The sequence below is a fragment of the Chanodichthys erythropterus genome, chromosome 17, assembly GCF_024489055.1.
Source record: "Chanodichthys erythropterus isolate Z2021 chromosome 17, ASM2448905v1, whole genome shotgun sequence".
Taxonomy (NCBI): Eukaryota; Metazoa; Chordata; class Actinopteri; order Cypriniformes; family Xenocyprididae; genus Chanodichthys; species Chanodichthys erythropterus.
The window spans coordinates 13,640,653-13,665,921 of NC_090237.1; the positions used below are offsets into that span (position 1 = coordinate 13,640,653).

At 36.0% G+C, this 25,269-nt stretch overlaps 1 protein-coding gene across 1 annotated transcript in view; it reads left to right on the plus strand.

Moving 5' to 3' along the window:
* Positions 1 to 25,269, plus strand: part of cadm1b (cell adhesion molecule 1b) — a 200,264-nt gene that overhangs the window by 106,890 nt on the left and 68,105 nt on the right. The window contains exon 2 of the mRNA XM_067365703.1: positions 15,919 to 15,939. Coding sequence (XP_067221804.1) covers positions 15,919 to 15,939 — 21 coding nt within the window. The remainder of the gene's footprint in view (positions 1 to 15,918; positions 15,940 to 25,269) is intronic.

Here is a 25,269-nt window from a genome sequence, read left to right on the forward strand (position 1 = left end):
GCTGACTACATAGAAATGTGCAGTTTCATGTGCAAATGTCAGATGCGAGGCCCACATTATTCTCAGGTCATCTGAAACGCGTTAAAGCATCTTTATGAGACACGTTGGTCACAACACATTATAATTAACAGTCTAGTCCCCCATCATTTTCTTGTCATATTACCATTTGAGCATGAGAGCAAAAGGCCTGTAATTATTGTATGTATGTATGTATGTATGTATATATATATATATATATATATATATAATTTATTCAGACATTTTGAACATTTCATTCATTATTACAGTTTGTTCACTATAATTAAAAAAAAAAGTAATAAAATATGACAAAATCTCAGTGTTAAAATGTATCTTAATTATGTAAGATAACACTTAAAGGTGCTATATGTAGGAATTACACCCAGTGGTCGAAATAGGTACTGCAGTCCAAATTCAAAATATTGTTTTCCCCACCCCCTCCTTCAAAGACGTGGGTTGCCAGCTTGAGGACACGCAACAAGAGGGAGCGCAACTGACACTGAAAGCCGAGGAGACTTACACACTGTTGTGGTTGATGAGTTGATTTATCTGTGTTTTAATATGCTGTCAATCATAGAGATTTTTAGATGGATGCAGAGGCTTTTTAGGTCAGGTAGAATCTGTGATTCTCTGACCCAGTTTGTTTGCTGGTTTCCATGGCTGCAATATGCAGTGTTTTCCACCAACTGGTAACCTGTGATGTCGAAATACTATTGGATAAACTGGCAGCACACGGTTTCGCACTGACCAAAACAAAGACAGACATTCCGACACGGAATGGACATTTCAAAGTAGAATATCTGACTGTAGCATTGTGTTTCTGAGAAACAAGTAGGTGAACTTAGCATGTTTCCTAAATATCTGCAAACATATTGGGGTATTTTTATACTTTATTAAAGTAAAAATCTTACATAGAGCACCTTTAAGCAAAACATGGTCAGGTCAAAGTGTCTGAATAATTTTTGGTCCCAAATTTTTATCAGTTTTACTGCTAGTCCACTGTATGAAGAATGTTTGGGTATAATATGTCACAGTTTATTTTGCTATCCTCACTTGCTATCCTCACTGCACCCACTAGTAAAAAATATCTATCTAAAATATCTAGTGTCTGAATAATTTTTAGTTTGACTGTATTTATACACAGGTGTTAGTCATATAATTAGAATATCATCAAAAATTTTATTTCACTAATTCCATTCAAAAAGTGAAACTTGTATATTATATTCATTCATTACACACGGGCTGATATATTTCAAATGTTTATTTCTTTTAATTTTGATGATTATAACTGACAACTAAGGAAAATCCCAAATTCAGCATCTCAGAAAATTAGAATATTACTTAAGTTCAATAAAAAGAAAGGATTTTTAGAAATCTTGGCCAACTGAAAAGTATGAACATGAAAAGTATGAGCATGTACAGCACTCAGAACTTAGTTGGGGCTCCTTTTGCCTGAATTACTGCAGCAATGCGGCGTGGCATGGAGTCGATCAGTCTGTGGCACTGCTCAGGTGTTATGAGAGCCCAGGTTGCTCTGATAGTGGCCTTCAGCTCTTCTGCATTGTTGGGTCTGGCATATCGCATCTTCCTCTTCACAATACCCCATAGATTTTCTATGGGGTTAAGGTCAGGCGAGTTTGCTGGCCAATTAAGAACAGGGATACCATGGTCCTTAAACCAGGTACTGGTAGCTTTGGCACTGTGTGCAGGTGCCAAGTCCTGTTGTAAAAATGAAATCTGCATCTCCATAAAGTTGGTCATCAGCAGGAAGCATGAAGCGCTCTAAAACTTCCTGGGCTGGGTTTCCCGAAACCTTCTTAACTCTACGTCGTTCTTAAATTATACCTTAAGCTGTACCTTAACATTAATACGTGTTTCCCGAAACGTTCTTACTTAAGTGTACCTTCTGTAAATCATACTTTCGTAAGGTTGGTCTGGACCACTCTTAGCTATACCTTATCACTGTTTATAGTCAATACGAATATAATTCTGAAGCTGTAATACACCCAGTGTTCGATTAGGATTATGGCAAAGAATAAAATGCAAAAAAATTAACTGCTAAATTCAAATGTGCTTTAGCGCTGATCCAGAGACAGACGCGCGCTCCGCGCTTGTCATGTAACTTTATCACAACTATTCAGTGTTTTTAACCTCATCGAGCTTTATTTTAGGTTTCAAACATTTAAATACACATTTGAATTAAGTAGGCTACTGCATAAAAAAAGACATTTATAGTTTGTTAAATTCAAATTACACTGATGTCTACGGAAGCTGCAACAATAACCCTTTTTTCATATTTGATATGTTTTATTCATATCAGATACACATTGTTTATGAAACAATAAAGTTTACTCCATTCTTCTCCCAGTTCACCGGCCACATACTTTTATGTATTTCGGGGAAGATTTCGTATAGGCTATCCGACAGCTCTAACTGCCGTGCAAACTCATCGCGTGACAAAACACATTCACTTCCACATATTTTACAGTCGTAAATTCATGATATAGTTAACAAGTTTGTGAATATTTAAAAAAAAAAAAAATAAAATAAAAAAATGATATAATCGAGATACCTACATGTCTGTCAGCTGCATGACGCGTCTCCAAGGAATTAAAACTTTATTCTAAATAAAGGTCACCTTAAACTCACGCTGATGGGAGCTCCGCACCCCCAGAATATAGATACATTACAATGTAGATTTAGTTTGCAATTTAGATTACTTTTATAACATACCATGAGTCCTGATAAATGCAATTTCTACTTCTGAAGTGCTTATTTTTATAAAGTACACTGATTTCTCACATAACGCAGTGAAGTAGCGACTGTATAGAGTGAATTATCGATTCTCGAGCCATCGATATCAACCAATTCAGCACCGCCACCATGGACAGCACCTGGTAACGTGGCACTTAAGAAGATATACCTTAAGCAACCTCCTAAGGGATAGTTCGGGGAATACGCCTAGAAACGGTACATCTTCAGTTAAGGTCTACCTTTAGAGTCTTCGTAGCGCGCTAAGAGACAACGTTATCGGGAAACCCAGCCCTGGTATCCGGCTGCGTTGACCTTGGACCTCAGAAAACACAGTGGACCAGCACCAGCAGATGACATGGCACCCCAAACTATCACTGACTGTGGAAACTTTATATTGAGCCTCAAGCAACGTGGATTGTGTGCCTCTCCTCTCTTCCTCCAGACTCTGGGACCCTGATTTCTGAAGGAAATGCAAAATTTATTTTCATCAGAGAACATAACTTTGCACCACTCAGCAGCAGTCCAGTCCTTTTTGTCTTTAGCCGCTTCTGACGCTGCCTGTTGTTCAAGAGTGGCTAGACACAAGGAATGCGACAGCTGAAACCCATGTCTTGTATACGTCTGTGCGTAGTGGTTCTTGAAGCACTGACTGCAGCTGCAGTCCACTCTTTGTGAATCTCCCCCACATTTTTGATTGGGTTTTGTTTCACAATCCTCTCCAGGGTGCGGTTATCCCTATTGCTTGTACATTTTTTTCTACCACATTTTTTCCTTCCCTTCGCCTCTCTATTAATGTGCTTGGACACAGAGCTCTGTGAACAGCCAGCCTCTTTTGCAATGACCTTTTTTGTCTTGCCCTCCTTGTGCAAGGTGTCAATGGTCGTCTTTTGGACAACTGTCAAGTCAGCAGTCTTCCCCATGATTGTGTAGCCTACAGAACTAGAGACCATTTAAAGGCCTTTGCAGGTGTTTTGAGTTAATTAGCTGATTAGAGTGTGGCACCAGGTGTCTTCAATATTGAACCTTTTCACAATATTCTAATTTTCTGAGATACTGAATTTGGGATTTTCCTTAGTTGTCAGTTATAATCATCAAAATTAAAATAAATAAACATTTGAAATATATCAGTCTGTGTGTAATGAAAGAATACAATGTACAAGTTTCACTTTTTTAATGGAATTAGTGAAATAAATCAACTTTTTCATGATATTCTAATTATATGACCAGCACCTGTGTGTGATATATATATATATATATATATATATATATATATATATATATATATATATATATATATATATATATATATATATATATATACACACACACACACACACACACACACACACACATTTATATATATACCAGCACCTGTATGTACCAGGTATGCACCTGTACCTGTAGGCAACGATTAAATAAATCAGGCAGCATTGCTTTTCTTGCAGTAAGATATTTTTATTTGTTGTTTATTTGTTAGATGTTTTATTTGTTATCCTGGCCAGTAATAATATGTGGAGTCGAATTGGTGTAGACACACGGGAAGAAATCTCAAGTCGCCTGTGAATAACAACAACTAATCAAACACTTTATTTTGCATGTCCTCAGGGGTGAGACTTCATTTTGAAAACTAGAAAAAAAAAAAGGAAATTAAACGAAAGAAAGTGTAAAAGCAAATACTGTATATGTTTTGTAGGGAGAAAAGTACTAAGGATTTTTCTTTATACTAGGATTCATGTTTACTAAAGTATAACAAATACTAAAGATAAATGTTCTATTAGCTTCATTGGGTTATGACAACCCCATATACTGTACAGGGTTAGAAATGCTTAGCTCAGCCGCATCCATGAAGGATATTATCCAGTAAAAAGATATTATCCACTGTCAAATCAACATACTGGAAAATTATTTTCCTGCCGCTCTTGTTTTGTTTGTGACCTGCAAAAAGTTTGCTTGTTTTATCGCTTATGTTCTGTGAGCACTTTCTAATCCCTGAGACGATAAATAGTTTTGGTCCTTTAGAGTCCAAAAATTAGGCTATACAAAGCAATAGACTAGAATAATGTAAATAGAAAAGTTGATGTTATAATATATTACCAGTTTGTGCTGTGATATTTAAAGGGGTGGTTCATTATGATTTCACTTTTTTAACTTTAGTTAGTGTGTAATGTTGTTTTTAGAGCACAAGTATCCGCAAAGTTACTATGCTAAAAGTTTAATGTAAAGGGAGATATTTTCTTTTAAAGAATTCTCTGTTTAAGGACTACAACAGACAGCTGGTAGGGACTACAACGAGCTTCTTCCCGGGTTAGTGACTTCACTAATCCTAAAATTTACATAAACCCTGCCGCTGAGAACATGCAACAAAGGGGTGAGGCCATGTTATTGCAATACAGTACGTAACACAAATGCAATAGCATGTCATAAAAGCAAGATAACAGCATGAAAAGTTATTACCGTAATTAAACTAAACTATACCTGTTCTATCTTCATGAAGCATATAATCTCTGGCTATGTAGGATCTTACAACAGTTCCCACATGAGCGATTTATAGATTATCATGACAGAATATGCTAATCAGTGACTTGAAGATAGTTAACTCCACATCAGCTACATAAATGAACCAACTAACCATTCAGAAACGTCCTGTTGCATTTTACGTTGTCACTTCTTGAGTTTCTCCATCGACTCCGGTTTGAACATAAAAGGCTGAACAGTTTCTGACATTTTCAGTGAGTCTTCATGAGGAAATCGGCACTGCTAACACTATCTGCTAACACGAGCTTTTGAAACCCCACCCTCATCTTAGGAGCAGCAGCTCATTTGCATTTAAAGGGACACACACAAAAACTGAGCATTTTTGCTCACACTCAAAAAATGACAAATTTAACCCTTAAATGCATACCTCGGGTCTTTAGTAACCCGGGACATCATTCACTACCCTCCTCCTCATTCATTTTTTTAAAGTTAGACATCAACCATCTTGGTATTCCTCAATCAATTCATTATAAAGAATACAACAAGAAAAAGCTTTCCTGTAGCTCAGTGGTTAGAGCATGGCACTAGCAATGCCAAGGTCATGGGTTCGATCCCAGGGATTGCACGTACTCAGATACAAATATAATGCAATGTAAGTCGCTTTGGATAAAAGCGTCTGCCAAATGCCTAAATGTAAAAATGTAAATGTAAAGAAAAAAAAAGGATGCTTATTTTTGTATTCATTTTTTGTAAAAACTGTATAGGGTCGCAAACGACCCGAGGTGTGTATTAGTGTACGTATATTTTTTCTGCACAACAATAATTGAATATTAGATGACGGAATAAGTGCATTTCACCTTTATTCCACAAGGTGGCAATGTCTGATACACAATGCTGAAGTGACGACTCATTCAGACAAAAAAACGAAATAATAAAAAAAACATGAAATGGCTCATCAATTTCCTGCAGAGCAAGGACTGAATGCAATCAATTGTGACTGTAACTGTTACTGGATGGATCTGGTGAAGCTGTTAGCGATAGAAATATTGATTTTGAAGATGTTGAAAATTATATAGTTTTGAGAATATGTTTGAGATCGTGAATGGCCTCATAATCGTGACCTCAAACATAAAACTAGCCCATTATTTGCTGAATTTACTGGGAAATGAGCTCTGACAAGGACAGTGATGATGGCATAAAACATCTGCTCAAACGGAGCCCTTTCAAGCTCCAAAAGGTAACAAAATATGATTTATTTTATTCATTTGTAATTGTTACTCTAATATCAGAGGAGTTTTATATTATCGCGACAGGTAGAGATCCTTTCGTGTTAGATATAGATCCGGGTCGATAAAGACCCGAACATGTAAGAATGATTGGCGAAACAGTCATGTATATAAGGGTTAACATGCTATAAAAAATGTTCTGTGGGGTATTTTGAGCCAAAACTTCACATACACACCCTGGGGACATCAAAGACTTATTTTACATCTTGTAAAAATGGCATTATATCTAATATAATACCTGAACATTTTACAAATGTAATAAAATATAATTTAAAAGCAACAAAACGCTCGCATTCATACATAGCACTCTTGCTTAAATATTTATTAAAAGTACAAATAGATCAATACGGAGAATAAACTAGGACAATCATGTGCAAAATTATCTGATGTGCTTTAAATATTGGGTCTCAAAAGGAAAGTCAGTCAGAGAGGGACCTTGACCTGCCAAAAGTGGAATAAAAGTAATTATTAGCGCTCCTCGTGGTGCACATTTCCTCTGATACTAGACAAATGAAGGCTTGGTAAGCCGAGATGTTTGCTTCATCATTCATTCCCCCCACCCACAGCTGATTGATTGCTGTGATTTTATTAAGAAAAGGAGAAGGGGAAATTGAAAAATGCTTGTTGCAGTGTGGAAACACAGCGTTGATTATAAACTCTTAGGCGAGACAAAGGGGCCACCTTTCCATTTTGTAGCCCAACAAATAGGCAGCAGGTGTTTTTGACAGGTGTCTGATTGCGCGCTACAAAAGACATTAAAAAAGCAAACAAATTGATGCATTTTTGTGCCTCTCATGGTAAATGGAGTTGGGTCTGATGGATGCTATTACCTAGGGATATGATTGGCGGGACGCAGTGACTGAATAGCACAGGTGTTTTGGGGAGAACAGTTTGTGTATCTGTTGCGCTGAGCGTCCTTGCTCAAATCGTGGTCTTCTGAAGTAGAGCGGTTCACTATGGCAGTGTAATTGGTTTAACCTTTTAAATGGATAGATGATTTCCCTTAGTACGACACTTAGGATCGAATTATAATATCCATAATGAATGGAACATATGCAGCCTCCCTCGCAAATTGGAGAAACTCAAATCAGTGGTCCTCTTTCCTTTTTAAGACACAGATTGGACATCAAAAGAAACAACAGTACCAAAATTGTTTATAATAGAAAAATAAAGTACACTCCAATTTTCCTTAAGGAATACAATCTCTCAACTAATGCTGTAGCTCTGTTAGTATATTACTTGAATATTAAAGGTTAAAATTAACAACAACAAAGTCCAAATCATTAAATTCAATTGCTATTTATTTTTAGATATAATAATCAACATTCAAATAAAAACTGAGTTATACACAATCATTTAATAACCCAGAGGAGATCTGCACACTGTTTCTCCCTTTATTTAACAAAGTTAAAATTTGTTATTTTAACTCCCTTTATTTAACTTTGTTAAAAACAGCGTGCAGACCTCCTGGATTATTTTATATACAATGATTGAAAGTGCACACAAGGCAGTGTTTACAGTATAGCTAAAACATTTTTGTATGTGTTTGATTTACTAAACAGAACTGACTCATACTGTACAAGTAATTTTTTGGGAATAACCTTCATTGGTTGCCCTGTAGGTGTTTGATTCAATAAAAAGAACCGGTTCATAAGATTAATTTGTTCAGGATCCACAATACACTTGGTTGCACTGTATGTGTTTTATTGACTAAACAGAACCGACTCATAAGAATCATGTTCGGGAATCACACTACACCAGTTGTGTTGTATGAGTTTGATTCACTAAAATGAACTAGCTCATTAGAGTCAAATGTTTGGGAATCACAATACACTGGTTGTGCTGTATGTCTTTGATTCACTTAAAAGAACTAGCTCATAAGCAAAGTTACTTTTAAAAGTAATGCATTACAATATTGCGTTGCTCCCTAAAAAAGTAACTATTGGCGCTTTTCCACTGTGTGGTAAAATATAAAAATGTAATGATGAATAGTCATTGCGTGTATTAGAATTAGGCTACCTATTTTCAATTCAGCCTATTACTACTTATAATAATGACGAGATTGAACAATCGTGCCAATACACACACACATATATTAACTGACTCATCGCGTGGAGCTATTTTAAAACGGCTGCATTTGCAAGCCCGCTTTAACTTTGCGCACAAGCAGATCGGTTTCTTCGCTTGAAAAACGTTCAAGTTTTCCGCCAACAAATTCTGCCATGTAAATAGCAATCTGCCATGGCGCGAGCGCATCTCGCTCTTAAAGGGAATGGGAGAGGACACTCTGATTGGTTTATTGAACATTACGCCCATTACTCATTAAGAGAATAGGGACAACCCATTTCAAAAATGCGTCCCGGCGCACGGACCGTTTTTCCGTCGTTAAAATAGCAAAAGTGGATTTGGACATGCCCTGAGTGCACACTTTGCATTTAGATCGTTAAAATAGGGCCCCAAAAGTGAAATCAATAAGCCCCAGGCGAAAGGAAATGCACATTCACGCTTGTACAGTAGAGGGCACAGTTAAAAAAAACCTTTGAGCTGTGCTGCCATTAAAGAATACAGATGCAGGAGAAGAAGTAAATCAGTAAATGTATGCACACATTTAGTCTAAAGCTAGGCTTAAATAACCATCATGCTTGCACAAAACCTACTTACACAATGTTACTTATTTGAAAAGTTAACTCAGATATATTGTTGTAAATTGAAAATTTTAATGTGTTACTTTACTAGTTACTTGAAAAAAGTAATTGATTGTGTAACTCATGTTGTTGTGTAGGTTCTGTTACCAGTTCTCGCAAGTGCATTTTTTAAGTGCTGGACAATGTAGTAAAATTATTTAAAAGAGTTTGTTGGACAACATTTTCAACAGCGCCACAACTTCACTACTGAATCTACATGGCAAGTCTTACAACGCAACCATTGCAACCACCAGAAAAAATGATGGTTCTATTTAGTGAATCAAGCCCATAAAGTGCAACAAGTGTATTCCTAAATGAATAACACCACTGATTTGGTTCTTTTTAGTGAATCAAGCCCATACGACACAAACAAGTGTAGTGTCATTCCCAACATTCCCGAATATATGACTCTTATGAGCAGTGTTGGGAGTAATGCATTACAAGTAACAAAAGATATGCTAAGCTTTTTTCCCTCCCCTTGAAAAATTGATGAACCATATTTAGCAAAGCAAAACAAATATGCTTGTTGCATTTTAATATTTGCATTTTGACTGAGAATTTTCTACCTAAACTATTACATGCAAAGTGAAGTAATTATCATGTGATTTTGGAGATGAGGCACTGGTCAGTGTCACCGATTGCTTTTTCTCACTATTTCAAGAAAGTCAACATTTTTAATGTGAAGTCCAGGTGGGTGAGCGCAGGTTTAGTGACTGTTCTGTGACCTGTGTTCTGTCGGTCATAGTGGGAGGATGATGTCCCTGTCAGCTCCTCTCACCCTTATGTTCTCATTATCCACCTCCTGTCCTCATGCTCCAAATGACAGACTCAGGGACAGGAGCACACAGCTCCACCAGAGATGATTATATAAAGAAATAGTGCATTATGGGGGAAAAGGGAAGAATCTAATCTAACATTGCATAAAATAAGTAGGTTTCATCATTTTGGGTTAAGCTTTAAGTCTTAAGTTAGAATAAATATTATTGTGTATCTTGTACCCAGTGGGAAATGGCCAGCAACAGAGCAAGAATAGGTCCTTTTCACACTCTGATAACTATTCACACATATCCAAGTGGCTGGTATCAGTACATATGCAGTCTGGTGATAAAAGCTCTTTCTGCTTGATCTCATGGAAAGTCAATAAAAATGTTTCTTTAGCATAGTGACTGCTTACATGCAGCCTGAATGGTGCTTTTATTTGTTTTGTTTAATTATATTTTACACTTACGCTGCTTTAAAAACACACTTGAGACTGATGACGGACAGGATTGTGACTAAACTTGACTGTAAGCTTAACTGTAAGGTTGTCCCTCAAATCTGATTGGTTGAATGGAATGTTGATCTTAGGAACATGTTGTACTTGGTGAAATCACATTCACCACACAATAATGTGATCATTGTGTCGGTCCTCTGGGCGCGTTTTTCTTCGCTGGCTGTGGGGCAGGACTTATGAGGTAATCATTATTTGAAACACCTACAGAGTAGGATATAAGCATTTTTGGTTCTCTGATTTGCCCCCCCCCTTTTTTTTGTTACCCTCTGGTTTTTCTTTAGTTTTGGGTTGTTTTGTTGTGATTATATGTTTGCTTTATGTTTTAGTTCAGTTTAGTTTGGGCTTTAGGTTTTGGCAGGCCTTTTTGGTATGTTGGCTTTTTTTTTTTTTCGCTACTTAATTATTTATTTTTCCTTAGCAGGGCTTTCAGTGTTAATTATTATGCTTTTGAAAATTTAATTTTGTTAATAAACATTTTTTGATTTATTGTCGTTCTCGTTGCGTCCCTCATTTGTCTCGGCACTAAGTTGGCCATGACAAATATGGGGGCTCGTCCGGGATTTGAACCCGGGACTTTCTCGAGTGGATTCCTGAAGATGCTGTGTTGTTAGTTGGGAGTACATGTAGTGAAGATTTGTGTATAATGTTCTGTTTTGTTTTGTTTTTTTTGTGGGTGTACATCCCAGTTTAGTTAGTGGGGGGTTTCTTTTGGGGTTTGTTTTGTTTTGGGTGGTAATTCTGAGTGGGGGTACACTTCAGTATTCTGCTGCAGTCCTGGTTATGGAATAGTTGTGGATGCTGAGTTCAGTGTTTAAAAGCCGCCCCGAGCTCGGTAAGCCACTGAAGACTAGATAGACTACAGGTAGATTGTGATATTAGTTAGGTGGTAGGGATGTACACACTTTAAAATTATTTTTGTTTTGATGATTGTAAGGGGGTTGATTTTAAGGGGGGGGGGGGGGGGTGACGGTCCTCTGGTCCCGCTTTGCTTCGCCGGCTGTGGGGCGGGACTTATGAGGTAATCATCATCTGAAACACCTGCAGAGTAGGAGTTTTTGGTTCTCTGATTTGGCCCCCCCTTCTGTTACCCTCTGGTTTTTCGTTAGTTTTGGGTTGTTTTGTTGTGACTACAGTATATGTTTGCTTTATGTTTTAGTTTAGTTTGGGGCTTTAGGTTTTGGCAGGCCTGTTTGGTATGTTGGCTTATTATTTTTCACTACTTAATTATTTATTTTTCCTTAGCAGGGCTTTCAGTGTTAATTATTATGCTTTTGAAAATTTCATTTTGTTAATAAACATTTTTTGATTTATTGTCGTTCTCGTTGCCTCCCTCATTTGTCGCAGCACTGAGCCGGCCGTGACAATCATTAAAGCAATAGTTCATTAAAAAAGTGAATATTGTGTCAACATTTGCTCACCTTTGTTTTATTTTTTATTTTTTAAATGTAGGTCTTTCCATAGTACAAGAATTCATAGTGACCAGGGGCTGTCAAAGAACTATGACTATTTCACTATTTCTTCACAACAGAAACACAGCATGCAAGGGAAAAAACTAGATATTGTGGTGATTTAAAAATGTGTTCACTTGTTTTAAAATGAGAAATGAAAATACTTTTTCAAGTAACACTTTTTTATGGTTTATTGGTTTCGTTAACTATGTTTAGACTGTTAAAAAAATAATATTTTATAATTTTGTTTTTGATTTTCTTATTTTTAAGATTACAAATTTGAAAGGAGTGCATTTATAAAATATATCATGGCCATATTGTACTAATTTGTTCCCTCATTTTAATTGAGTTATTGTAAATTAAATGTAATTAAATTAATTAAAATAAGGGAACAAATTCATAAAATATGGCTATCAATGAATAAGTAATGTAAGCAAATTCTTAATTCATAGCCACAATATCCAGTTCTTTTTCCTCAGTACTTCACAGATAGTTTTAATGACAAGAGGGTGAGTAAATGTTCATGAACTATTCCTTTAATGCTTTAGCTGTAGCATTTTATTGTTATTATTATTACCTTGTAATAAAGGAGTTGGTTTAAAGTTGTATTTTTAGTGTCATATAAGTTTTGTAAGACACCAATAAAGCACAGAATCACTTTCACAAACGATTAAAGAAAAAATAATGACAAAGTTTTCCAGCGGAGAGCTTTGTGGTGGTCGCAGGACCTAATCGTGTGTCCTTGGGCGCACATGGCATGCACAGATTTTTCCATCAGATCCCCGTTAAGGTACACTTTGAATCTCCACCCCTACCCTTTTAATTAAATGAAAGCACAGCGGGTCACGTACAAGCTCAAAGTCACACCACAGTAACGGACAGAAGCACATAGCATTGTGCTCATGGTCGGAATACACAAATATGGCTGCTCAGTGGGGTAACTAGAAATATAACTGTGAAATTAAAGGGGAAATGGGGCTGAATATCTGCAGGGTACAATTCAGAGGTCATCTTTAGCTTTAATGTGATTTACTAATGTAGATGCAATATATAAACAGTCAAAAAACTAGCTCATAGTACCATAAAAGTGGCCTCTATGACTATATATGAACTATATTTCAAATCAGAAACCATAGCTTACAGTTACTTACTGATAGTCTTACTCTTCATCTGCTTTGTATTGTTGTGACTGAGTCATTGAGTTGAAAATCAGTCAGACCAGTGTTTTATACTGGATCAAAATATTTACTAAAAAGTAAATGATTCTTTCATGTACTTTGCAAATCAATACTTTGCATGAATTTTCAGCATCATTACTCCAGTCTTCAGTGTCACTGAATTTGTTGATGTGGTGCTCAAGAAACATTTCTTATTATTATTATTAATGTTGAAAACAGTTGTGCTTCTTATTATTTTTGTGCAAACTGTATTTTTTAGGATTCTTTGATGAATAGAAAGTTCAGAAAGTCCTCGTAGCAGATCTTTACAGGTGGAGCTGGGGAAGGTGGAGGGTTTTTGAAATGTACATTATCAGCTAACAGCAACACTACGTAAGGGATAATGTACATCCAGCCGGTTGTTATCAAAGAATAAACCCCGACAGGGGTTGTATCAGCCTGAAGGGGTTTATGCTGAGATAACAACCAGATGGATGTACATTATCCTGCTTATCACATGGCTACTTGCCACATAAGTAATAATTAGACACGAAATATTGATCTGAGTTGATCTGAGTGCAGAAACACATTTAAGAGATACAGTACAGTCATACAGCATATTACACGCCATTTCGCCACATAAATAATTATGGGGATAAGATATTGATCTGAGATTAAACTGATTTAAAATCATACCTGTTTGTTATCTTAATCCATTACAGTGAACAAAACAATAGTCGCAAAATGGCAGCAGCTGCGTTTGTATGAAATAAGAGAGCGAGTCCGCGATACCGGGTGACATAATTAAATAACTACACAAAATTTGACTGCTTTTTAATATTTTATTTGCTCACCAAAAGCAAAACTTCCAAGAGGAAAACCTAACAAGCATATATGCTGTTTTCAGCAGTTGTTATCAAGGAATAACATACTGCTGGATGGCGCCATTGACTGAACCGAATCAAGTATTCCACAGAGCCATGTAATATTGATATTTAAATGTTTAGCCGCAGTTCATTGGGCGCTAATGCAACAGCAACCAATCAGCTGTGCTATGTAAGTGACGATGCGATGGCTACCAAATGAGTTAAGGACCTATCAGTCTGCGCCATCTAGAGTTTCATGCCAGAACTTGCAATTTATTCGTAATGGAAATCTTTTGTACCATAACAAATGTCTTTACTTTCAGTTTTAATTGGTTTAAATCATTCTTTTTGAAAAAAGTGTTCATTTCTTTGTTAAAAATCCTACTGTCCCCAGACTTTTGAATATTAGTGTATTTACACACTCCCATTTCATTCCAAATGTGAGGTTTCATTTAATTTTTGAAGAATATCTTGGCCTCTCTTTTCAGTGTAATGAAAAAAAAAAAACATCTTTTGTGTTCCACTGAAGAAAGAAATTCATACAGTGAATGACATTAATTGTAATAAAATGTTAATTGTTTGGGTTACCAAAAATGAGCAATGGCATTTGGCCCTTTCCTGAAACTGTAATATTTGTCGGTTTTGTAGTTGTAACATATTGCACAACTGCCGTTTGAGAGGAATCAGCTTTCAAAATCGTCCTTTTTGAAGGATGCCTTGCTAGCACAGCTGTCTACACTCAGATGGCATCAAATGGGCTTCTGCTGAAATCTGACCATCAATATCTTGTAAGAAGACTGACAGCAGTGACATCTAATCACTGCCCTACTGACATGCCATAACTCCCGTCTGATACACGTCAGGCTGAGGAGCTTATTGACACAAGGATCCTCTATTTATAGTGCTGTATGTCCGCTGTGAGTGCCTGGATGAATCTAGAAGACGTTTTACAGGACTCATTATCCTCGTGCTGTTTATCATACACTGTATCCATATTAAATGATCTGCTTACAATCTTAAAATGTCTGTGAACTTGATCCTGGATATGGAGATCTTGGACATTGTTCCCAATATTTTAGATATCTTTAATTATGATAATGCCAGTTTTAATAATAATGTTGGGGATTGCAACCTAATATTTTCTCAAATTGTGTCATAGGTGAAAGTCTATAGATTTATACTGAATTCTTTATAATGTCAAAGATGTCGCAGGCATTGATTTAGCTGAAATTATAATTTTTTTATGTATATGAAGAATACGTTTTTAGTAAATGAAGATCACTGTCTTGGAAACTATTTGCCATCCATCCATCTCAAATCCCTCACATTTTATCAAATTACACAAGCAATGTAAAATTATTATTTAATTGTATTTAGGATACATTAAAAAAATCCTAGCTATGAAATTAGCCTTAGTAAACCTGCTTGACCTCACTGTTGAATTGTGTTGAATAATTGAACTCGATTACCAGCAGCGGTACCAAAAAAAAAGTTTACATTTACATTTTAGAAAGTGTCCATATGATGTTGAACGTTTCCATGTCTGTCCAACTGTTCAAAAATGTACGTGCACCATTTACATACAGATCCCTGCGAATATTAATGCGATCACCTTGCCTTTTCAGCCAATATCTCTCTTGTCTTTCTGCTCTGCCTGTGATGTCCAGCAGTAGAGACTCTATTGCTCTCTTTCTTCTACAACAGTCTCCTTGACTTTGATAGCAGTTTGCCATCAAAAAAGGACAGTATAACACACTGAAGGAAATGCTAATGCAGGAAAGAAAGAACTGTATGATCTTACCCAGTAGTGTCATGTCATCTTACATATGCTATGAAAAGATTAAAATCCAGGCCTGAATGAAATGTAATGCATGCAAAGTATCTGATGAAGTGAAAAGTGAAAGTTTTCTGCTTTAACACTATTATATGTGTCCTGTTTCTCCTCACGCTTGCTCAGGAGCCGCTCAGACCATATCAGGTACTGCTCTTCCTCTTCCCTCTGGATCACATCACTTCTCAGTATCTTCCAACTCCTGACTTTTCTTTCTTTGCACATTGTTTTCCAGTTTGCATGGTTTGATATCTGGCCTTTGAGGCAGTCTGCATGTTTTTCTAATATTTCTAACTTCTAATGTTTCTTTGTTCTGTTCTTAAGATTCTACCATACCTTGTCTACTTTTTTTCTTAAGATTGACATTTTAGTAGTTTCTCATCAAACTGCTTGTGCAATATTAAAACACCCAGGACCAGGTTCATTTCAGGTTTTCGTCAAATTATTCTTGATTGAAACTTGTGGTTGATTTACACTAGACTTATCCGTTTGAAACTTTACACTCTCTTCCTACGTTAGTTCCTGTGCAAGTACTTCACAGATTTTGGGAACTGTTACCCTAAGCCAGGGGTGTAAAGAGTAATTGTACTTCTTAATTCATTACTGCTATTTTTACTTTACCCAAGTACTTTTGAAACTGAATATTTAAACTTTTATTCAAATACAACCTTTCTACACTCCACAGTTTAATTTATTCTGAAGGCTAGGTCCGGTTTTAGTGAAAATTACATAAATTATTAACCAAGTATGAAAAATGTTAGATTTTTAGCAAAAAATACATTTGTATCAAGGGGGTGTTTTACCCCACAGGTGATAAAATATACTAGACCTATAATGACAAGACATTTCCAAGCAATAGTCTATCCAATATAGTGCACAATCAAGTGAGGGGGTTCACATCATAATTTGAGGTTAATGTGTTACGAATAAATCAAGCGTAAAGCTTGAGCTATTAGATTTTAACCTGGTGAAATGTAAATGACAGGGCATGAAACTATATTTGTTTCTTTTTTTTATCCATCTAACCGGACCATAGAAAGGGACTTTGAACCAGGGGATATGGCAAAATTGCATAGTGCCATCATATTCGGGAGATAAGTCAGTCAATTTGAGTAAAATCACAGGCTTCGCTTATCCAGTGCAAATGCACCACACGAAATGTGTCTGTGATTTCTAAATCACACGAGGTCCCCAGATAATACTAATCCCGTGCGAATAGGGCCAAAGAGACACGTGACTGATGAAAACAAACTGAAAGTCCATTAAAACAGAAACTAACTGAACATAAGCATAATACCTACAATCTAATCAATTCCTGAGGGATGTTTTGTTTTTTTCATCACTTGATTCATTCTAAAAGACGTTTCTCTTGGATATACAGTACAAAAGTATTGGAATATCTCACCATTACACCAACAGGAACTGTAATGACATTGCACTATAAATGCATAGGCATTTATATGGGGTTGGTCCCCCCCTTTGCAGCCATAAGAGCTTCCACTCCTCTGGGAAGGCTTTCCACAAAATTTTGGAGTGTTTCTGTGGGAATGTTTGCCCATTCATCCAGTAAAATATTTGTGAGGTCAGGCACTGATGTTGGACGAGAAAGCCTGGCTTCGCAATCTCTGTTCCAGTTCATCCCAAAGGTGTTTGATGGGGTTGAGGCCAGGGCTCTGTGCGGATCAGTCAAGTTCTTCCACACCAAACTCATCCAACCATGACTTTATGGACCTTGCTTTGTGCACAGTCATGCTGGAATAGAAAAGGGTCTTCCCCAAAATGTTCCCACAAAGCTGGAAGCATAGCATTGTACAAAACATATTGGTATGCTGAAACATTAAGATTTTCCTTTTAAAGGGCAAATCTTATGCCCGGTTCAGACTACACGATTTTAGGCCGATTTTGCCGATTTTGGTGTCGTGGGGGATTCGTAAACAACAATGAGCGTCGGGACGCAAGATTTAATCGTTTCAGCTTGCGTAGTGTCTCATAGTGGATGACAACTGATGCAGCGTCTGCGACGCTTCACGACGTCACGACAGAAAGACTAGCATGTTTATTTTTTTCCGGTCGTCCACAACGAGTTCTGTCACATGTATGACAATGGCCAATAGAAGCACAGAAGCGCCTTCTTACATGCTTTCAAACATGCCAAAATGAAATAGAGACAATGGTATCATTCCTGCTAGGTGTAATTTTACAATAGAGGAAATGTTTGTGGAGCTACGGCAACAATACTCCTGCGTTTATGATGTTTCCTCGAGGGGCTACCCTGAGAAGTTAAAAAAGGTAAATAAACATGTTACTTCAGTTCTCTTTGGAGGAAATACAAATATCCATGCAATCCAGATATGTGTCCACTTTTGGACTTTTCTGATGATAAACAGTCCCGCCTTCTCGATGAATGGTAGGGTAGCAACGTGTAGTTTGACATTTCTTGTCCCCAACACGACAAGATTTTAGGAGTCAAAATCATATAATCTGACACAGTGACTTTCAAAACCGACAAAATATCATGTAGTCTGAACCCGTCATTAAGGGGCCTAGCCCAACCCCTGAAAAACAGCTACATACCCTTATGCCTCTTCCACCAAAATTTAAAGTTGACACAATGCAGTAAAGCAGATAACGTTCCAAACCCAGACTCACCCATCAGACTGCCAAACGGAGCATGATTCGTCACACCACAGAACACGTTTCTACTGCTCCAGAGTCCAGTGGTGGCGTGATTTACACCACTTCATCCAACACTTGACATGGTACTAGGTGATGTGAGACTTGCATGCAGCTGCTTGGCCATGGAAACCCATTCCATGAAGCTCCCGTCGCAAAGTTTTTGTGCTGATATTAATCCCAGTGGAAGTTTGGAACTTAGCAACTTTTACGCACCATGTGCCTCAACCAGTTGGTGACCCCACTCTTTCACTTTACTTTCTTTGTCTTTGTGGCTGAGTTGCTGCTGTTGCTAAACGCTTCCACTTTCCAATATACCTACTTATAGTAGACCATCTAGCAGGGATAAAATTTCATGAACAGAGTGCAAATGTGGCATCCTATCACAGTTCTGTCAAGACCACTATCGTCAAAGATAATTGACAATTAGCATACAGTTTGGATTGGCGGTATGGTTCTGTTCTGGGCAAGAGTCCCTGCACATCCATGCAGTCTAGCATGGATAAGAGCAGGGAGAGCAGTGATAACCCCCCCATAAAGTAAAACAAACAGAACCAACATAAAGGTTTTGCGATATATTGCGAGATTATTTTTATAAACCTGATTTTATACTGTGACAATGGGTCTGACTGAAACATTCAATAATTAATGTGTCCCAATACTTTTGAAATTGTGTATGCCTAGTGTATGTCACAATAGGGAAAAAAAGACTATCACAACTTTCTCATGCCGGCTTTAAAATTAAATATCAATGAAATTTAAGGTAATAAACTTAGCTAATGAAGTTTATTTTGATCAACAAATCTTTTGGTTTATCAATTTCTAAAGCTAAGAGAAACATTTAAAATACAGAACTAACTTAACTTCAGTAAAGTTAAATGTGGGCACTTTTTTAGTTTCACTCAAGTCGGTTTTTTAGATGAATACATTGACTTTTTAAAGTCAAATTAATACTCATATTTAAAGATCAGTGCAATTTCAGTGTACTTTACACTACTGCTCTTAACAATGTGGAAGGTGATGGTTATCAGTAGCAGTAGGACTAACCTTATAAAACCTGTCAAAAACATGTCACAGTCAGTTTCACTGAAGAATAAAAAGAAAGAAATAAGAAATATATTTTGCCTAAACAAAATGCAAATTAATTAAATTAAGCTCATTTTAGAACCACTATGCTTTTTTTTTTGCACTGTGACATTATTTTCATGTCATTTCTCTTAATTCTTATTACCATAATGCAATAAGAAAATCCTCTTTGTGAAATTCTCTTTACCGTAGTGTGAAAAAAAGTATAGTTAAATTTAAAAATACATCATGGTAATATTTGTTTTGCTGCTTTTAAATTATACTTTTTAAAAATTATCGTATAACAGTTTTGTTTTTGTTTTGTTAATACTGTTTTTTTACAAAATTTTAAAACGCTCAGTTCTTGCCATCTCCAAAAAGCCAAACCAATGTTGATTCATGTTTTATTACGAGCTCTCTCGCATTCTCTTTTTGTCAGCAGACTCTCCTCTGTTCAGTGTTTGTTTAAAATGGTGATTCACCAAGGGTTTGAGATTTAGCTGCTCCATGTCAACCTTTCTCTCTCATTGTGACAACTAACCTCACCATACATGCATCAAAGTGGCCGGAGCAACTTTTCTCTATTTACAGATATGATTAGACACACACAGGCGAGTGACGTATGTACGCAATTTCCCTTGTAAACCATCCGCTAGGTCTAAAATATAAACACTTATAACAGGCTTACCATAGTGAATCAGGGTAAGACAAAAAAAACATTTTGGAAGAAGGATTGATGATGTATTGGGCATTAAATTAGGTTCATTTTGAATGGAAAAAGTTACATGATGTACCTTTAAATGTTAAGAAAGAATATGGTAATGAGAATTAGGATGGTAAAATGTTCTTATTTGTCCTGAAAATAATGTCACAGTTAAAAAAAACAACAAAAAACTGAATGATCTTAAATATAGGCTTTATTTTCTTTTTGCAAAAAGAACATTTTCTTTTCTTATTCTTGCCAGGCTTTGTGAAGTTCACCCAGTCAAAAAAAGCAATTGATTTTGAGGAAAACATGTTGTGAAGAAAAAAGGCATAAAAGAAAATTTTCTACTCATACAAATAGGTTTAGATTCAAACATCTATTATTATGTTTATGTTTATCTAAAAACTGTGTTCATCATCCATTTGAGGCAGTTTCATGTCAACCTGTTGGCGAGCAGCCATGACTTGGTTGTGCAAATGAAAATGAATATTTGAAGTGAAGAAGCCTTTAATAACCTTCCAAAAATTACTTCTTTAAATGTATTATTAAGCCAACTCTTGCAATAAAAGGCATATATAATAATTAATAATACTAATATAATATAAAATTAATAAAACACATTCCCAGAGTACCTTTTAATGTGTATCAACCTTGAAAAGTTCTCGCTTCAGGAAATTGTATATTACCCATGGGATCTGTTCTTAAAAAAGCTTTGAGAATGAAAGATATGCTATTATCATGAAACTTCACATGCATTAATTACATTTCAGAGTCATGTGACTTAACCAGTAGAGCGCTCCAATCCTCTGAACACCAATCATATAGCACATTCGCAATTAAATACATTTGCTGTCAATTTATGTTAACCTAGTGAGCTGTCTACCTAGATGGCAGAAATGGTCTAAAGATAGGCATTGCACTAGGTTTTAAGGAATAATGTTGAGTGGTGCTGAGGTGATTACGATCGTAAATGTTATGTGCTGTTGAGGAAAAGTCAGGAGCTTGTTGTAAATGTGAGGGATGGACACCTTTGTTGGGTTATGGGGCAGAACTGAACCAGACTGTCATGGCCTTGAAGGCTAAATGAATGAGTTAAATCACATCTTTTAGCCAATGACATTTTGGCTTGCTTGAGGTGACACTGTAGATGAGGTAGACTGCAACTGCAAAGATAAAACACATTCGTGTGACTAGTGTATTTGAACACAGCATGTTCATCTAAAGATTCTTCAGTAGTTCTTTGCAGTGACTTAGATTTAGCCTAGTTTCATGGACAGTGCGATCTCTATCTATCTATCTATCTATCTATCTATCTATCTATCTATCTATCTATCTATCTATCTATCTATCTATCTATCTATCTATCTATCTATCTATCTATCTATCTATCTATCTATCTATCTATCTATCTATCTATCTGTCTGTCTGTCTGTCTGTCTGTCTGTCTGTCTGTCTGTCTGTCTGTCTGTCTGTCTGTCTGTCTGTCTGTCTGTCTGTCTGTCTAAAAATGCCTTGATTGAAAGCTGTGCTTGTGGTATATTTCTTTTGGCCATCATTTACTCACCCTCCTGTCATGCTGTGTAACACAAAAGAAAATATTTTGAAAAATTTATTTTTTTATCCATTCAATAAGTCAGTGGGGTCCAGTGTTGTGTTGGAACCCATTGCATTTTATGACAAAACATTCATTAACCCTCTGGTCCTTACCCTGGTGGGAGTAAAAAAAAGTGAAGAACTAGTGTAACCACTAGATTCCTATATAGTTCTATATAAAGTGGCTTAAAAATTATCTAGTGTTTTGAATTTGAATTTATATTTAGACATTCTCAAAGTCTACTTTTTGTCAAGGTTAATATTTTTTTTTTGCTTGAAATGTTGTTTTCAAGTGTCATTTTTTATTAATTTTACTACAGTAAAACCTGAACACAGAGGTGGACATTTTGTTACACATAACAGCAAAATTCAATAATGTACAGGTATGCTCAGTGGTGTATAAAGTACTCGAAAACCATACTTGAGTAAAAGTATAGTTATCTTACCAGAAAATGACTTTGGTAGAAGTCAAAGTCACTGTTTAGAATGTTACTTGAGTAAAAGTTTTAAAGTATGTGATATTTTTTGTACTCAAGTACGAAAAGTATTTTTTTTTTATATTAAACGTAAAGTAAAAGTACAAGTAAATGTAAAATACAAAAGGAGCAAAAAATATAATTAAAAATTGTTCTATACACAGTTTGAGCAGCAAGATTGTGTTCAGTTTTAAATCTTTCTTACATTTTGTTTCTTTGAATTAAAAAATGGCAAAATGTTTATTGTAATTTTTAAATATAAAAAATACTAATATATTAATTATACATTGATCGTTCATTATAATTCATAGTGCATTATAACTAATGTAAGAGACAACTTTAAAATGTAAAAATGTAAATGTCGAAATTAACAATGAACAATACTTTTATAAACATTAAATGCTTTAATTTACAAATGGACTCTTATTGTAAAGTGTTACCATTTCATAACAGCCATGCTTAAAACTTACCATCTTTACACACAAAATATAGCATGGGTCCATTATATGTACGCATTATTTGCTTCTTTTTTAGAAAACTTGATGATGATCTAATCAAAATATGTGTTACAGTGCCAATATAAAGAACAAATCGAATACATTTCTGATAAATGTTTCTGTCGCTGCATGATGATGATACAGTTTAAATATGCAACTTCGCTGGATAACGAATGCATACCAGCGAACAAATGGATATAAACTAATGCAAATGAATGGTAACAATCGTGACATTAAACAGTTGGTATTTTTGTCACATTAGTAGTACCTCAAGCGGTTAAAACAATGTTAGCCTCGACGGAGAACATACTACTGTTCTCCACTAATGCAGCATCTAACTAATTACTTTATAATGATATGAAAACATGTACTGTAGTGTACACTGTATAACATACCGTTTTGTTGTTCGTTTTAAATCCGTTTTTGAAGTGTCCCGCTCTGTGCAGCGTGTAGCCTCACATCACGTGTCAAAACAAACTATACGAGGCATCAGTAATTGTTTTTATTTCGCCTCTAGAGGTCGCTCTCATACTGTATAATGACAGCGCACTCTTCTCAGCCGCTCCAGCAGGTTGTGCGAGCACTTGCTTGCAGTTTGTGTTCTTCCGACTTTATTTTGTAGTAAGTAACGAAAATGCTTTGGGAAAATGTATCGAAGTAAAAGTATACATTTTATTTAGGAAATGTAGTGGAGTAAAAGTAAAAGTTGACAGAAATATAAAGACTCAAGTAAAGTACAGATTCTCTCAAAAAATACTTAAGTACTGTAACGAAGTATTATTACTTCGTTACATTACACCACTGGGTATGCTTTATCGCAGCTTAATAAATCTGGGTAAGATCTGGTTTTAGCCTCTTATTTGAGTCTTTTGGCTCAATTTTACCATATTATTACAGTTCATTTGTGTGTATAATTTTGTGTGTGTCTCTGCATGTGTGTAAGTGAGTGTGTGTTTGAGTGGGTGTGTCTGTTTTGTACTCTCAATGTTTTAGAGCATTACCTCTTCTTTGCTGTTCGTTTTTTTACTGCTTTGTGGCTGAATTATTGTTTTTAATTTCACACTTTTGCAAAAACCTGCTTGTTTTACGGTCAGGCTAGTTCATATATGTGTGTGTGTGGGGTGGGGGGTGGTTATTGTGTCTATTTTGCACTCTTGACATTTTAGAGTGTTTCCCCTTCATTGCTGTGCACTGTTTTTCTGCACAGTGGCTGATTTGTATTTTGTACCAACAAAAGTTTCTCTGAGTTTTACTGTTGTATTTGTATTTCCCATTCATTTCATATGGCGGTCATGTTTGACTGGAAGTTGCCAAGTGTGACTATTTTTTTTTTTTTTTTTTTTTCACGACCCTTTAACATATTCAAAACATGTCCATGATTTTTTTGTGTTCACATAGCTTATGTGACAAAAGTCACCAAGTTTCATCCCATTCCGATGAAGCAAAAACATTTAAAATTTCAAAACGTAAAAGTTTTCGGTCATTTTTGACCGAAGAGGACCAGAGGGTTAAAGGACACCTATTATGTCCATTTTTACAAGATGTAATTTAAGTCTCAGATGTCCCCAGAATGTGTCTGTGAAGTTTCAGCTTAAAATACCTCACAGATCATTAGATTTATGTTGCAAATAAATACCCATTTCTCTGACTACAGTCAAAAACAGGCTATTTTTGTGCATGTGCCTTTAAATGCAAATGAGCTGCTGTGCCCCGCCCCCTCTCTACGATCACAGTTCCTGCTTCAATTGGATCCTCTGCCAAATACAAACAAAGCATCTGCTTGGTTTTGATTATCGTTTATATTGCAAACACTCTCATGGATAGCATAGTTCTTCTTTTATCATTAAAGTTTATTATTTCCACGCATTTTAAAGCTATATCAGTTTAAACTTCTAATGGATCGTTTTCTGAGCGCACTTATCTGAATCACACACACACACACACACAGACAGCTGGCTGTCAAATGTCAAGTCTCGTGAGTAACTTCTCTTTCACATTTTTGTTATGTTTAAACTGTCAAATACATACACACAAGGTTCTGTCAAAAACACACACAGTTCACATAAACAGTTATGTCTGTGAACGTAAACAGCAGGTAATGTTACAGAAATTGTATGTGTACATTAGATCTGTGGTGCAATAAAACTAATCTACTGCATTCAGCGGCTCAGATGTCAGGAGTAAATGGATGTTATATTCACTCTTACATCCAATAACAAAACATCTCAATTACTTACCAGACATTGTTGTCGCTAGGGTGACCAGCATCAAACAAACCAAATGTGGGACAATTACAAAGTTTGTGTGGGACAATGTGGGACATGTTACCAACACTAAAACAGAACCTGAAGCTGTTATATAATGTCTATCTAACTTAATAAAAACATTTGTATTCTGCCTTTCAGCTGATAAAAATACTTTGTTCTTTAGTCCCTTCCAGAAAACACCATTACATCACAATGTAACA